The sequence below is a fragment of the Theropithecus gelada genome, chromosome 11, assembly GCF_003255815.1.
Source record: "Theropithecus gelada isolate Dixy chromosome 11, Tgel_1.0, whole genome shotgun sequence".
In the NCBI taxonomy this organism is placed as follows: Eukaryota; Metazoa; Chordata; class Mammalia; order Primates; family Cercopithecidae; genus Theropithecus; species Theropithecus gelada.
The window spans coordinates 40,205,362-40,221,440 of NC_037679.1; the positions used below are offsets into that span (position 1 = coordinate 40,205,362).

At 36.4% G+C, this 16,079-nt stretch overlaps 1 protein-coding gene across 2 annotated transcripts in view; it reads left to right on the forward strand.

Annotated features, from left to right (window-relative positions):
* The window catches only part of ACSS3 (acyl-CoA synthetase short chain family member 3), a 177,376-nt gene that overhangs the window by 19,870 nt on the left and 141,427 nt on the right, over positions 1–16,079 (forward strand). For both annotated transcript variants that reach the window (XM_025402039.1, XM_025402038.1), the window contains exon 2: positions 10,144–10,288. Coding sequence is in view for 1 of the 2 variants with exons in the window: in XM_025402038.1 (XP_025257823.1) it covers positions 10,144–10,288 (145 nt within the window). In the remaining variant the exon portion in view is untranslated. The remainder of the gene's footprint in view (positions 1–10,143; positions 10,289–16,079) is intronic.

The window sequence follows — 16,079 nt, forward strand, 5'->3', positions numbered from 1 at the left end:
TGGGTTGGTTCCAAGTCTTTGCTATTGTGAAAAGTGCTGCAGTAAACATATGTGTACATGTGTCTTTATAGTAGAAATTTAAAGTTGTTTAATTTAATTAAACTTTAAAAATCAGTTTCTCAGTTGCATTAGCCAAATGTGGCTATTGAGCACTCACATGATTGCTACTATGGTGGAGGAACTCAATTTTAAATTTTCTTGTGTTTTAGTTAATTTAAATTTACTTAGACATATGTGACTAGTCGTTACCCTACTGAGCAGCAGAGACAGAGAACATTTCCATTGTCACAGAAATTACTAGACAGGGATGCTCTAGAGAAGGGAGTGGGAAAGCTTTTCTTTTAAGGACCAGATTGAATATATGTGGCTTTGCAGGCCAGACTAGTTCCATTGCAACCTCTCAGTTCTGCTGTTGTAGACCAAGAACAGCCACAGAGAATACACACAATCAGTTGTGTGTTCCAATAACGTTTTCTTTGCACAAACACATAGTGGACCAGTTTGGCATGTCAGTTGGAGTTTGCTGACCCCAACCGTAAAACTTTGGTTTCTTTGGTTTTCTTTGCTCTTTTCCTGTTTGCCTCTAAAATTTCCCTTTACAGTATTCCATATTTCTCAAACACCTCCCTGCTTCCATCTTTGTTATCGCAACACACTTCATTGTTTCAAAACACTATAAATGATCACCTTCCACTGGTGTCCTGCTCCTGCCCATTCTACCTGTGGCCGCACAGCTATGCCTTCTTAACTCACCTTAGCCAGTCTGCTCATCTGCTAATGTGTGTGATAGTAGAAATTGTCTGATGGGGTTATTGAAAGGAGCCAATAAAATGTGTATAAAATTATGATCATAGAAGGCATGGAACACTCTCACAGTGATACATTAACACAGAATAGTTGAGCCTCAGAGCCTGACTAACACCTAATACCAGTGTGTCATTCATTGTGTGTGGACCTCAGGTGGGAAACTTGTCTCTACCTCAATTTCCTCATATGTAAAAGAGGATTATTGGATGTCAGAGGTCCTTGAATAACAGCATTTTTTTTCAACTTTGTTTTCTTGTAACATTGATGTGGAAAAAAAAAAAAAAAGACCAATTATTGGGCAGGGCCACTGTCTGTGTGTGCTGTTTGCATGTTCTCCCCATGTATGAGTGGGATTATTCTGGGTACTCTGGTTTCCTCCCACATCCTAAAGATGTGCACATAAGGTGAATTGGTATATCTAAATGGTCCCAGTATGAGTGAGAGAGAGAGTGTGTGTGTATGTGTGTGTGTGAGTGTGTGTGTGTGTGAGTGTGCCCTGCGATAGGATGGTGTCCTGTCTGGGGCTGGTTCCTGCCCTGTGCCCTGAGTTGCTGAGACAGGCTCCGGCCACCCACAACCCTGAGCTGAATAATTCAGTAAATAATGCTCTTAGCTGTTCTTATTTATCTTTCTTAAATGTATGGATAGCTCACATTTATTTCAGTGTTTAATATTAGAAGTGTTTTGGGTCCTTATTTAGAAATTTGATGATGTTTTTGTGACCAGAAATACGCCCTAGGAACTTAACACTTGTTTATATCAATTAGCCTATGGTGAAATTAGTTTCCTTATATATTGTTTTGCTTAAAGTCTCCATTTCCTAAAAGCTATTGATGATGTTAAATGAAGACCTACTGTATTTACCTCACAGAGTCCTTATGAAGATTAAGTGAGTTAATTTGTGTTAAATGCTCATAGCATTGTCTTGATACAGTTCTTTAAAAAATTTTCCCCTGATATTTATAGATGAAAAAAGAAAGGCATAGACATGTTAATTTGTCTGCAGTCATATAAATAACTAGCAAATGATATGGCTAAGATTCGAACTCTAGTCTGTTGGCCTCAAAGGTCAGGCCTTAACACTCTACTACATTCCTTTTCACACCCATCAGCTCCTTACTACATTCCCTAGTTTAGAATTAATCTCTTTCTAATTCTGTGCTTTCATCATGCTTACTTTGTACCTCTGTCAGGAAATTTGCCACATTTTGCTTCTTATCATAGTTATTGCAAACCAGTCTTCCTTTTGAGAGTAGAGAACATGTTCCCAGTTACAATTTTTCCCCTTCCTTCACAGTCTCTGGTCTAATTAACAGAACATTATTATGAAATGTATTCAGTATAAACACTTTTGAATAGAAAAATTATTATAGTTAATATTTGGGACTCTAATCTGTTGTAGTCTTCTTATGAGATAATGAATTATTTTTTATAAAGATTATATATTCACCTTTTTAAATATATAGATAATCAAATGTAGCCTTCATCTTTGAATTGTTTCTAATACGTTGACTTTGGTTGATTTAACTTTAGAAAAAGAGCCTGAAGTGCTTTTGTTTTATTGTTTATTTATTTATAAATTGTGATAAAGACCCCTGTATATGGGAGGTCATCAAGGAAATAAATTGTAATGTTATTCTAAGAAGGAAGCTTATAACAGAAAGTAAATATAAACCTGAACTTTTCAGTAATTTAGTAATAAATATATGCAAAGTGCAGAAATCAGTGACTGAGAGCACAGATAAAGTTGCAACATTATGACTACTAAATATGGTTGTGTTGGAGGAAGATTTCAACAGTTATTTCATACAAAGTGCAATATGGCACTTTTTGAGAATTTCATATTATAGGCCACACTGCTAAAAATATATTAAGCTTTGTTCTTGGAATGGGAGAGGATAGTGGAATTGAAAGAAACATCTTAGATTTTACTAATTTAACTTTCTGTAGCTCAGTAACCAAATTTGTAGATTAGAAGCTATCAGTTACTCTCTGAGAAAATGCTATCATTCCCTCTGAAAGAAGACTTTTTTTCAGTATCAGTCTTATTCCTTTTTATAATATTTGAATAGTAAATACATATTTAAACTAAAACATTTTAGCTCTCAGAAAAGAGAAAGATGGAAATTGGCAGTGATGAAAAAATTGATGGGAAGAGAAGAATCATGTGAACATTTGCTACAAGCCACTTCTGGCACCCAGAGATCAAGACTGTGGAGGACAGGCTCCCTGCCTCTTAAAACCCCTTCAGACACCCACATACATTCACTGACTTAGCTCCATGTGTGAACCAAACACATTCCTCAGTCTCACGTATTTGATAAACAAGGCCACAGTCAAACATAGAATGGGTGAAGTTTATATTTGAAAAGACAGAGAAGACTCAGGGTAGGCTAAGGTGAAGAAGAGATCAAATCAGATTCAAGCAAGATTCTCTCAAAGGGCTGAGTTCAGGCTTTTATGCTGGGTGTGAGTTAGCAGGCATTAATGAGCAAAGGGCAAGGACAAATACAAAAGTACCTTTTTTTTTTTTTTTTTTTTTTTGAGATGGGGTCTCGCCATGTTGCCCAGACTGGAGTGCAGTGGCTATTCACAGGTGTGATTATAGGGGAAAATAGAAAATTATGTAAAATAAGAAGTCCAGAAGGAATTTTAAAAGCTATCTTCTTTACAGATGGCTTTGGGGAGACCCTCAATCCTGTCTCTGAGAGCTCACATGATGCAGGTGCATCTTTGACTTCTTTACCAGGACATCTAACATTTCTGTAGTGACTATTTATTTACAGGAGCTGAGATTCTTCCCATTTCATTTGCCCTGGAATGTATCCCTCTGCCTCTTAAATTATGAAATATGACAATTTCAAAGTTTATTTGAATTTGCTGAAACTGATAGATCTTAAGAATTTTATATCACTCAGAATAACCTAGGATATGCTGCAGAAATAAACAACACCCAAATCTTCCTAGTACATCATAGCCCAGATATTTCTCGCTCATCCGACAAATTGATCTTGGGTTATTAGGAAGATTTGCCCCAGGCCATCCATCCTTACTCACAGATATAGGCTGACAGTACAGTCAACATGTGGGATGTCATTGGCCTTTGAGGCAAGGAGGCAGGGAGGAGGATGTGTAGTAAGTACCCGCTGGCTTTTGGAGACTACTTTGCTTGCATTCCTTCTCTTGTTAGTCCCTGGGCTACAGAAAGCGACATGGCCATGCCTCATTTCAACTGGGTATGAAAGTGCAATCTTACAAACGCCTAGAAGGAAGGCAACCAAAATCATGGTGGACAGCAGGAATGATGATTGATAGCATCTTTCTCTTTGTGATCTGAAGGTTCTGTGTAGCCATTTATTATTGACTTTTCAGCTGTTTGAGGTTGATTTTGTTGAAAAAATAAAAAGCAGAAGCAAAATTTTTATGGCCCAGATTTTAGTTTCATAAAACTGAGTTTAGATGTTGTTATAAGTGGAAGAAATCCTTCTTTCTACCAGAAGAAAAATTTAAACTTATATTTTTACTTAAATATTTTTATTTGATCATAATTATGCTGACTATTAAGTTGATGAGTCAGTTAAACCAAAAACTAAGCAAGGTAGACCATTCAAATGTGTATTTTTATTTAAAAATATTTAAATCACCCATTCAGTATGTACACACATGCTTAAATAACTCAGAAGTTTTATTACATAAAAATATAGACTATCCCCTTTCTATCACTGCCCTCCAATTTTTCTCTTACCTGGAGTTTACCACTATTATTTTCTTAAGCATGTTTCCATACTGCTTGTGCACTTATATAATGCAAAACATAGATAAACACACAGACAACTTGCTCTGGCTGTGTAAAAAACTAATTTTGGACATTGTTTCATATTGATATATGTATATATCACATATATATTGCATTCCTTTTAATGATGCACAATATGTATTTAAAATGTTAATAGATACTGATTTTGAGCCCTCCTAAGTTGCTGAACAAATTTATTTGCTCACCAACACTACACAAGAATACTGTTTTCTCTTCACTCTCACTATAACTATGTATGATGTTTTTATATCAATCCAGAGGGGCAAATGACATCTTATAATTTTGATGTTAATTTTCTTGACTGTTAATAAGGTTGAGCATCTTTTTTTTACATTTACTGGTCATTTTTATTTTGTTTTCATCAGTGGATATCATGCTGAAATTGTTTCCCTATTGGATTTGTAAGTTTCTTCTTATTAATTGTACAAACACTTTAAATATTGCAAATATGTCTTTCCCTTGTTAAATATGTCGAAATTATGCTCTCCCCATACCCTGGCTTTATGTTCTCTTCTATTTTATGCACACACACACACACACACACACACATACTCTTGCATATATATACACACATATATACACACATGTGCTCAACTGAGTGTCAATATATAGGTAGTTGAGTGAAGTACATTTCAGAATCTGAATAAAGATCCTTTTTCACTTGTAAGTTAATGGAGGTTTTGGTTACTAAAATCCTTCTTCCTATGACTGTTTGAGGAAGAAGAGGCAATGAGAAAGGATTTCTAGACTTTCCAGAAGTCATATAGAGCCCTGTTCGTGTTCCACAAGTCTTAAATCTTGTACAGGATCCTCTATGGAGAAACTCCTCCCATCTCAGAAAGTTACACTCTAGGCCCAGAAAAGTTTCTGTGATGTCTGTGCATGAGCATGGGCGCAGGTGAAGGTGTGAGGAACATATGTGGGGGAGGATATGTGTAGCTTAATACTAGTAACCAAAGAAACCAAAATTGAAACTGTTTCACTTTTCAAATTGGAGAAGATTGGCTGTGTACGGTGGCTCATGTCTGTAATACCACCACTTTGGGAGGCCGAGGCGGGCAGATCACCAGGTCAAGAGATCGAGACCATACTTGCCAACATGGTGAAACCCCATTTCTACTAAAACTGCAAAAAAAAAAAAAAAAAAAAAAAAAAAAAAAAAAGCTGGGTTTGGTGGTGCACACCTGTAGTCCCAGAAGGCTGAGGCAGGAGAATTGCTTGAACCTGGGAGGCGGAGGTTGCAGTGAGCCGAGATCATGCCACTGCATTCCAGCCTGGCAACAGAGCAAGACTGTATCTCACAAACAAAACAAAACAAAACAAAAACAAACAAACAAAAAAAACTGGAGAAGATTGAGAGTTATCTGCATTGAGAGGAGTTAGATGCTCATGTTAGATTCAGGGAGTACTGATGATAATATAGATTAATTCAGTATTTCCAGAAAGCAATTTGATTATTCAGTTTTAATGTGCATGTGTTTGATTGTAGGAACCTAGCCTGCTAATATAATTAGAAAGCAGTGTGACCAATATTTGTCTGCAAGAAACATCATCCTAGGATCATTTAAAATAATGACAATGTTGTGAAAGGCAATTAGTAACAACACAGGATTAATTTTATTATTGAACAGCCATTCATTGAATGGAATATTATGCCATAATTACCATAATTTTTGAGAATTCCTCAGGCCCTTGGGAAAAACTTGTATTGCTATCCTCAATACAGAGGCAAACGATTAAACTATATAATAAGTATGTTTGTATATAGAAAAAGTAGAAAATACTCTAAAGTATATTTTTTAGTATTTTTACAGTGAGCATTAGTTACTGTTATAATCTGGGGAGACAAACCATTTAAAACCTGTCCACGTATTTAGAAGGAACAGTGAAGAGTCAGCACATAGAAGGCATTCAATTGACCTTTACTGAAATGATTTGATTTAAAATAAAACAAGAAACTCGTCATAGTAGAATAATCAAATCTTTGAGCTAGGAGGCTTCTCGCAGGTCACTTGGTCTAGTCAGCCACAGTAAACCAGTCTCTAAGCTTAGCCAATTTATACTGGTAGATTCATTACCTGTAACTGCCTCTGGACCATGCTGATTTGCTGTCTCCTGCAGCAGTTCTGCATAATATTGCCTGCAGAGCCTACCCTCATTTGGATCTTAATTTTGCCTCCTCCAAAAGGTACTCTTACTTTAAAAAAAAATTGTCTAAAGGTAGTTTTAAAAAAGAAAATCCTAGGGTGTTAATATTTTCAATATTAAACTACTCTAAAGTTGCCAACAATTGAAAAAAAATTCCAAGTTCAAGTTTTTTGAGTATTGTTTATAGAAGTATGTTGTATGTTTAAGGGCTTTCTTCTGTAATCAGACTGCTGTGAGCAAGTTGCTGTCATGAGTTTCCTTGTATGTAAAATGGGATTAATAATAACACCTGCTTCATAGGGAAAGGTTTTTTAAAATTAAATTTGTTAATATATATGACTTGAAGTCTTGGACTAGAGTAAACGATTGATAAGTGTTATTTAGAGACTTCTGTTTTGAAGACAAGACAGAGAAAATATACTTCCTTCTAAATACAATAAAAAACCTAGGACATTGTATATCAAACACACATAAGAAGACTCTGAAAGGTAGAGAGAAGGTCAACCAGCTAGCAAATTTAGCGATGTGAGGAATGGCATGGCAATGAGTTCCCTGGGTTCTGTTTTTCTTTCTTTTTGTAACCCACACTGGGTTTTTAAGAAGCTGGCAACCCAGAAGCACCAATAGGAACAGATTTTAAAAAGCCCCAATAAAAGCTTTCTCTCCCTGGCTACAGAACCAAGAAAGGGACAGCATAGCAAGACAGAAAACTTTTAGGTGAGTGCTGTCCTAATCCAGCCAAACACTCCAGAAAAATACTGTGGCCTCAATTTCATCCTTACTAGTAAAGACCTGGTGGAGAGTCTAGACTTCTGCTCTTGCCAGGGCGTACCAAGGTGCCCCAAACATTGACTCCTCCCTTGGTGGGGTCAGATTAGTTTATGTGGGGAGCTGAAACTTTCATTCTGGCTACGGTAAGAAGGTAAGGAGGTCCTCCCACCCAGCCACGTGGGAGGACATGAAGGGTATGGGGGAGCAGTCACAAAGTGCCCTTCTCCTTTCACCTAGGATGGTGTTATGAAAAGCTCTTGGGAGCCTGAATTATTACCGTGACCCATCATTCATGAGCCATCCTCCAGCTGAAGTGGTGTCAAGGAAACCTGGAGATTAATCGGGACTTACACCTGTGCCTGGTAGTAATGAGGTGGCTCCCTGCCCACCAGTACAGTGTCAGAGAAGACCTGGTAAAACAGAAGATTTAAATCAGATTATTATTTTTGTTTATTTTTTAATTTTTATTTTTATAGATTTAGAGGGTACAAGTACAGCTTTGTGACATGCATATATTGCTTATTGGTGGAGTCCGGGCTTTCAGCATAACCATCACCCAAAGAGCGTATGTTAAATCAGATTATTTAATAATCTGCAGAGTCTTGTAATATAAGACCTGAGGTGTCTAGATATGATTTACTCATTATACAAAGATCCAAAAATTATGTGTTATGCAAGAATCAGGAACATTTCACTCCGAATAAGAAAAACAATCAGTGGGTGCCAGCACTTAGATGATACAGAGTTTGGAATTACCTGACAAGTATTTTAAAACAGCCGTCATAAAAGTGCTTCAATGAAAAATTATGAACACACTCAAAACAATTTTTTTTACAAAGTTTCCATAAATAAGTAGAAATCGTCAGCAAAGAAGTGAAATATATAAAAAATAACCAAATGGAAATTTTAGGACTTAAAAATACAATAATGAAAATGGAAACTCAGGGATGGGCTCAACAGCAGAATGCAGGTGACAGAGAAAAGAAGCAATGAACTGGAGCAGAGAAAAATATAAAATCATCTATAAGTGAATGAGTGAATATAATGTTGCCAACTATAACACCAGTTTAGACATCTAGACTTGGTTTTCAGGGATGGCTTTCTCCAATTCCTAACCATGTGTCCTGGGTATGATTCTTATCTCTATTCTCTTGACTTTAAAATGGAGAGTAAAAACTTCCCTAGTTACCCTATCTGGGTTCTAAATCCTATGCTTCTTGAAAGTTTACTCATATTCTCATTCATTCATTCATCAAACAAATATTGAATGACTAATACATGGCAAGTGCTGTATATATTCTCCTTGTAATCTTAGGATCTAAAAGAGTGTCATATTCTTCTTGTAGTCTTTAAGACTCTTTGTAAGACTACAAGAAGAATATGACATTGTCTCTGCATTCAGGTAGATTACAGTGTAATGAAGGAAACATCTGAGTGGAGCAATGTTCTAAGTTAAGCTATGTGATAAGTGCTATGGTGGAGATACGTACACAGGTACACAGGGCTTAAGAACTACTTGGGGAGGGTGGTGGTAAAATGAAGGACAGCCACAGAAGTGGAAGCTGACTGAATTCAAGGAACTGCAAACTTTGTAATCAGTACAGCTGGAGTTGTGAAGTTGGATGAGTGGAAATGAAACAGAGTAGAACAACGGGTTTTGAGTGTCATCTAGAGCAGGGTCCCCAACCCCATGGACTGGGATTACAGGTGTGAGCCACTGTACCTGGCCTCTGTGGCTGTTATTTTTTAATGCTGCCACGGTATCTATAGCTGCTTTTAATCCAAAGCTTCATTTCACACAGGGCTCTTTGAGTGAATACCTGAAAGTGATATTCAGCTATTTAGCAAGAGCTTTTTTACTTGCTTCAATATATTTTCCTGTTACTTTGCATTGTTACTATATTTGGTAGTCTGACATTGGAAGAAATTTTATTCTAATTCCCATTTTACTAAAAATGTGGTATATGTAAAGCCTTTTCTTTTGGAAAATGAGTTATAGTTCCCTAAAAAGTTATTCCATGTATCTACATGATTTCTGTGTTTTCAAAGGAAAACATTGATCAATTAAGAGATGAAAAGCACTGAATTGCAAAGGTTTTTTAAAATAAATATTTTATATGCATGTCCCTTCTTTATTCAAATTATGACGCATTTCAAACATGCAGAAAAGAGCTTATATATTCTTTGTGAAATTGAAGACATCACATTTAACTGAAATAAAAAATACATATAGATATTTCAAAGCAGAATAGAATTTTTCAGTAAGTTTTTCTATTTGCAGCAGGTACCAAAACTTCAGTCACACATCTGCCATTTGCCCTTTCATAATCCCCGATGCCTCTGCACTGCACTTACATACAGTTTATTTCATCTATGTAAAAAGCCTGATTTTGGTGCTCTATACTCTAGTTTTATACTCTAGATGGTACACTGTGTACCATCTTAAATATTTAGTTTACAGCTATCATTACTTGTCATAGAATGCACTAGGAAACGTTGTTTTAAGGCCAGCTCTATCAAACTAGAAATATAATAACTTTGTTAAGTGACAATATATTTTTAAAGCAATCATTCACTTTTACTTTTCAATTATTTTTCAGGTTTGTGGAAGGAATGCTTAACATTTGTTATAATGCCATTGATCGTCATATTGAAAACGGTAAAGGGGATAAGATTGCTATCATCTATGACAGTCCTGTTACAAACACTAAAGCAACCTTTACCTATAAAGAAGTTCTGGAGCAGGTAATATCATAAACTTTATATATATATATATATATATATATATATATATATATAGGAAGTCATATAGAAATTACTTAAATAGCATACATTCTCATTGTAGAGCCTTCAGTTCTCTAATGCATTGAAATATGCTGCCATGTTTTTCTTTTGATACACATTGGAAATGAATACAGGTGTGTTAACTCATGTAGACAGTTTTTATAGCCTTCAATTTATGTTTCACAGTGCTAAATGATGCTCATTTTACAGGGAGAGGATGGCAAATCCTGAGAATATGTGTCAACCTTTCTCTGGTCTTTGCTCTTCATCCACATTACCATCACCTTTGGCTGCTCCCCAGATCTTGTACTATTGAAACAGTCTTCCAACTGCCTTCCCTGTCACCAGGATCTGCCCATGTTAGATGATCACCAGTGTGTTTTTCCTAAGAAACAACATATTTCTCTACGCCACTTAAAAATCTATTTCTTTAAAAATGCTGTTATTCAGAGAGTAAAATCTAGATTGCTGTGGTGTCTAAGACATTTTGAAATCTGGTCATAGCATTCCTTCTAAGCTTCATTTTCCAAAATTCTTGACAATGCACACAACCCTTTCTTTTGCCCTGGATGTCTTGTTATTCCCTTAGACACTCCTGGGCCTTTGTAGCTCTTTGAACATGTTCATTCCTTTGGCTTATTTGCTCTTTTCAGTTCTTTCCCATCTGTGTAGTTCTTAGGTGGATCATATTAAGTGATGAGTTAGGAGATTTTTCTCTTTTATTAACATTAGAGTAGAAATAGGGCCTCAGAAGTAATTATAAAGAGTATTTGGGAAATACTTTTCCCAAATGGACTATGGGAAAGTTACTCAAATTCTGTGGAATATTTACGAAAAATGATTTAAAGAGAGGTAATGGTGTAAGGCAGATTTCTCAACTTTGGCACTATTGATATTTTGGATCAGATAATATTTTGTTGTGGGTGTTGCCATGTATGTGGCACGATATTTAGCAGCATCCCTGCCTCCACCTAACAGATGCTGATAACACACCCCCACCTCCCCGAGTTGCGATGTCTGCACACATTGCTAATGTCTGCTGAATGGTAAGATTGCCACTGGTTGAGAAACAGAAGTTGAGCAGAGTCTGTCATGCCAGGGTTTGGAGGCATTTGCTTTGACATGAAGGCTTTTAAAATTGCATTCTCTCCTTTTGCTTTTTGAACCCATTTAAGGGTTCCATTCCATTTTTAGAAAGTTTCATCAACTCTCCCTGACTCTTTGAAATTATATTCTTTTTCATCAGCAAGTTCTTATTTTGCCTTGTAAGAAATTTCAAGAAAGGCAACTCAGATTAAATAATCACCTTTCCAGTACTGAGTTGTTGCAAACAAGAGAGAAGAGTTAGACCGATTTGCTTAGACTGGGTGTCAGCCTGGTTGTAGCAACAAATTCCAACCTCAGCTAATTTAAACATTAAAGAAAGACCTTATGAAAAGGGAAGACTGAAGAGCCAGGCTTAGAAAAATAGTAAACCCTAAGGGAGAAAGAGCAGAAGTGAGGAGTTCAGAAGAACCCACAAACTGTCCAGTAACTAGGCTCGCTGCCTTGAGTCAATCTTCTAGATTGAAAGACAGTAGGAACATCTGTTGTGCTGAACCCCTATTGACTCCAGTGGGGATGGCACCAAGTTCAAGAGGCCAAAGAAGAGACCCAGAGCCCCATACAAGTCATGGGGTTTTACTGGGGCCTTACATACTGGGGAGAGTCCACTGGTGGCAGGCTGGGCAGGAGGACCGCACGACTTGCAAAAAGCATGCAGTTTCTATAGCATCTTCACTTAGCACCATCCCCCTAACAGTCTCTGCCTGGCAACTTCCATTTACCCTAAATCAAAAGGCTTTGATCCCAGACTGGATAGGGCTGACATATTCCTCAGATATAAGGAATGGATATGTGGATTGGCCACTCCTGGATTTGTATTCCCTAGCTCAGCAATCTGAACAAATATTCAGGTGTGCCTGTCATACAGGGTATTTCTCAGGGTATGGTCAAGTCAAGTCATTGCTGTCGAGGCGTCTACCATACAGCACTCACTTGGCCAAACTTAGGTGACTTGCCTAAACAATCAGGCAGTGGGGAAGAAATATCTTGTCCTCTTTTGATTTAATAGTAGGAACTGGGGCCCTCTCTCCCTCTAGGATGCAAACAAGGGGAATTTCAGTCTACTAAGAATGGGGTTCAAATGCTGGGCAGCTCAAGACAGAAAAAAAAAAAAAAATAATGCTGCAAATACATCGTCTGGTATTTTTTATTGGTCCGTAACTGAAAACTATATTTTTGGGATTAACTATACAGATACAGCTCTCACATTGGGGGTGAGTTAGAAAGGCACTCTGTTACCAAATGAGCTTGTTATTCTTATGAGGTTGCTTTCTATTGTAAGAGATAATGTCGATTTCCTGAAAACCTATTATAATCTATGTTTTGTTTTAGGATTGCATTTTCAGCTTAGAAGAGGTTTAGTCTATGATTAAAAATGGTGCCTGTGATTCTGGCATATTGCTGCACTCTCATGAAAACACTGGCAAATTCTTATTGGTATACAAATGTATACCAAAATGTAAGTTTACTTACATATTGTAAAAATATTACCTATATCCACATATTGAATTTGATACATCATCAAACATCAGAGTCAAGGAAAAAGCTTTAGAGAAACCTAAAATAAGAAGAGTTGTTGCCATTCTCATTTTCTATTGTTGGTTTTCAATTAATTAATTACATAAGTGTATATGACAATTATACACATATGTTTTGCTTAGAAGCTTTCCTGCTAACTCATTTTTCAAACCCTTTCTGTGTTTGTGCTGGTTCCCTGGTTTCAGTTTAGCCTGACATCAAAGTAGCTGAAAGGACTGTTTCTCTCACCTGCTGACAGCTCTGATTCCCCAGGCTTTTCTTCTCTAAAGTACTAAAGGAAGAACTGTTAGGAAAGAGAGAAGCATTGTGTGCTACTTTGATTACTTGCTTCTGATTCCCTGTGGCCTTTATTTTGTTAAGTAGAGAAGACAGAGAAAGAAAAGATTTAATGGATAATTCCATTGAGAACAAACAAAAAGAAGTGCCTTTGTACGTTACTTGTTTTAATCTCCCATGTTTCATTTCTACTGGAAGTTTCTGGCTAGATAATACTTGATTAAATTAGTTTGTTTTTCTTATTTAATTAATGAGCCAACAAGACAGGCTACTTTGTCTTGGTAACATGAAAGATCTGAAAATTTTACAGAATGATCGAGAAGCAGAAGTTTTCCAAAACTATCATTTTTTCTATAGATCTGAAAATACTTAAAATAATCCTTTATTAAGGTCTTTGTACAGAGATTTGGACCTAGTTTAAGATCCATCGTTCATTCAACAAATATTTGTTTTGTATGCCAAACCCTGATAGGAATAAGCGATACAAAGTAAATGAACCCATTTCTTATTGTCAAGGAGATAAGAAAACATGTAAACAAGCAATTTCAATATAACCGAATAAGGATCATAATAGGGGTTAATGTTATATTCTGTAGGAACACATGTGAAGGCAGTCAACTCAGTCAGAGGTAAATAGAGTCTAGGGAGATTTCTGGAAGAGTTAATGCCTAAAGTTATCCCGATTGCCTACCTTCCACTTGAAGTAATTTTTCCTCTAGATATCTTATGGTCCATGTTACCTGAATGTTATGTTCTCAGTGAGATGTTTTCTGAGCACACGAAATACAAATGTTCCTTTCCACACCACTTCATAAATTCATTTTTTCACTTTCTTTTTTTTTTTTTTTTGAGACAGAGTCTCACTCTGTAGCCCAGGCTGAATTGCAGTGGCCGGATCTCAGCTCACTGCAAGCTCCGCCTCCCGGGTTCACGCCATTCTCCTGCCTCAGCCTCCCGAGTAGCTGGGACTACAGGTGCCCACCACCTCGCCCGGCTAGTGTTTTGCATTTTTTAGTAGAGACGGGGTTTCACCGTGTTAGCCAGGATGATCTCGATCTGCTGACCTCGTGATTCGCCCGTCTTGGCCTCCCAAAGTGCTGGGATTACAGGCTTGAGCCACCGCGCCCGGTCTTCACTTTGTTTTTAATTTAGTATTTATTATTCAGTATCATTCCTTACATTTTATTATTCTGTCTTTTTTAGTGTCATTTTCTCTTCTAGAGTGTAAGTACCATGAGGGCAGTGACTTTGTATTTGTTTGCAGAACGGTGCCTTGCATGTAGTGAATAGTTGTTGAATGATGAATGAGTCAATGAAAGAATAAATGAATGAAATACTTCCTGAAATTTCTAAATGACTCTAGCTTCTTTTACTGTAGGAATGTCTTAGATTTAAATTGTATCAGTAATGGAATTGGATTATCTTTCCAAGTAAACTCCAATTCTATCTGTGAAGGATTTTAATTTATTTACATTCAGCTTGGTAGTTCAAGATGAATATATCCTCCTTGGATTTCCCATACTTATAACTCAGAAGATCTGCATTCTAGAAGACATGTATATTTTTATTGTATCCTGGCTCTTGTTAGCTCTTTCCAAGTTAGTCATTATATTAAGCCCCAGTGAAATAAAAGGTATGTGTGAGAGTGTATTTATATGTGTATGTATTTCTTATATATATACTTCTAGTCATTTTAAAGTATCCTTATATTTATTTTCACCATCACTAATTTTATTTTGAATTTACTTCTGTGTGTGGCAAGTGTGCTTTTTTTTTTTTTTTTATTTCAACAATTGTGTATTTTTATGTATTTATTCACTAAATAAGAACGTGACCCCTGAAGGGCATTTGAGCAATTTTCATGAATACATGTATACTGGGAAAATTGATAAAACCAATTGTGTGTTTAATTTTCCTGATTTAATTCAAACAGCAAATGCCTATTATCTTAACTAAAGGTAATTTTTTGAAGCATAATTATGGCAGTAGTTGTAATTATAAAGGTCAAATAATTTAGAGGAGAAAAGTATTCTGAAATCAAGGACCATGTCCCATGAGAATTCTTCCTTCCAACCCCTGCCCTGTAGGATATTTTCTTCAAAGTATGTATTCCATCTACCCAGACATATGTCAGAGTAAGATAATCTGACATTTTTTCATCTGTCATGTCAGTATTTCCTTAAGCAAACACTTAAGACACAAAATCCAGGACTTGCAGAAATTCAGCCCTGTCAGTGGTTGTCTTTGCTCAGGGGAAAAGATGCAGTGGCGTGTATTATCTGTTTCCTTTCCTTAAATTTCCTAAACAAACAATAAAAACTTCATTTGTATTATAGTCAGTGCCACTAAAAAGTGTGTCTCTGTAAGTTAAATTACCTTTTCCATGCTTGATAAATAGGGGAATGATGCTAGTATGAGGTAGAAGTTATAGTTGTTCATGCGTTTCTTTTCCTGGCATGCAATTTTTGAAGTTTTATTGATATATAATATATATTCAGATAGGAGAACAGATCACAAGAATAAATTTTGTTAGATTTTCACAAACAAAATAATTCCATGTAAGCAAGCAAGGAAACAGAATATTTCCAGGCCCCCAGAAGCCCATGTTATACCTCTGTTTAGTCATTTCTCACTCAGCCCCTACATGATTGCTATTCAGACATCTAAAGGTTTACCTGCTTTTGAGCTTTATACAAATTGAGTAATACCATGTATTCTTTAGTGTCTGGATTTTTTTCACTCAACTTTCTGTTGATGAGTTTCACTCATTTCATTGCAAGAGGTTGTAGTTTGCTTATTTGGGTAATGTCTGGTTTGGGGTTATTACAAATAA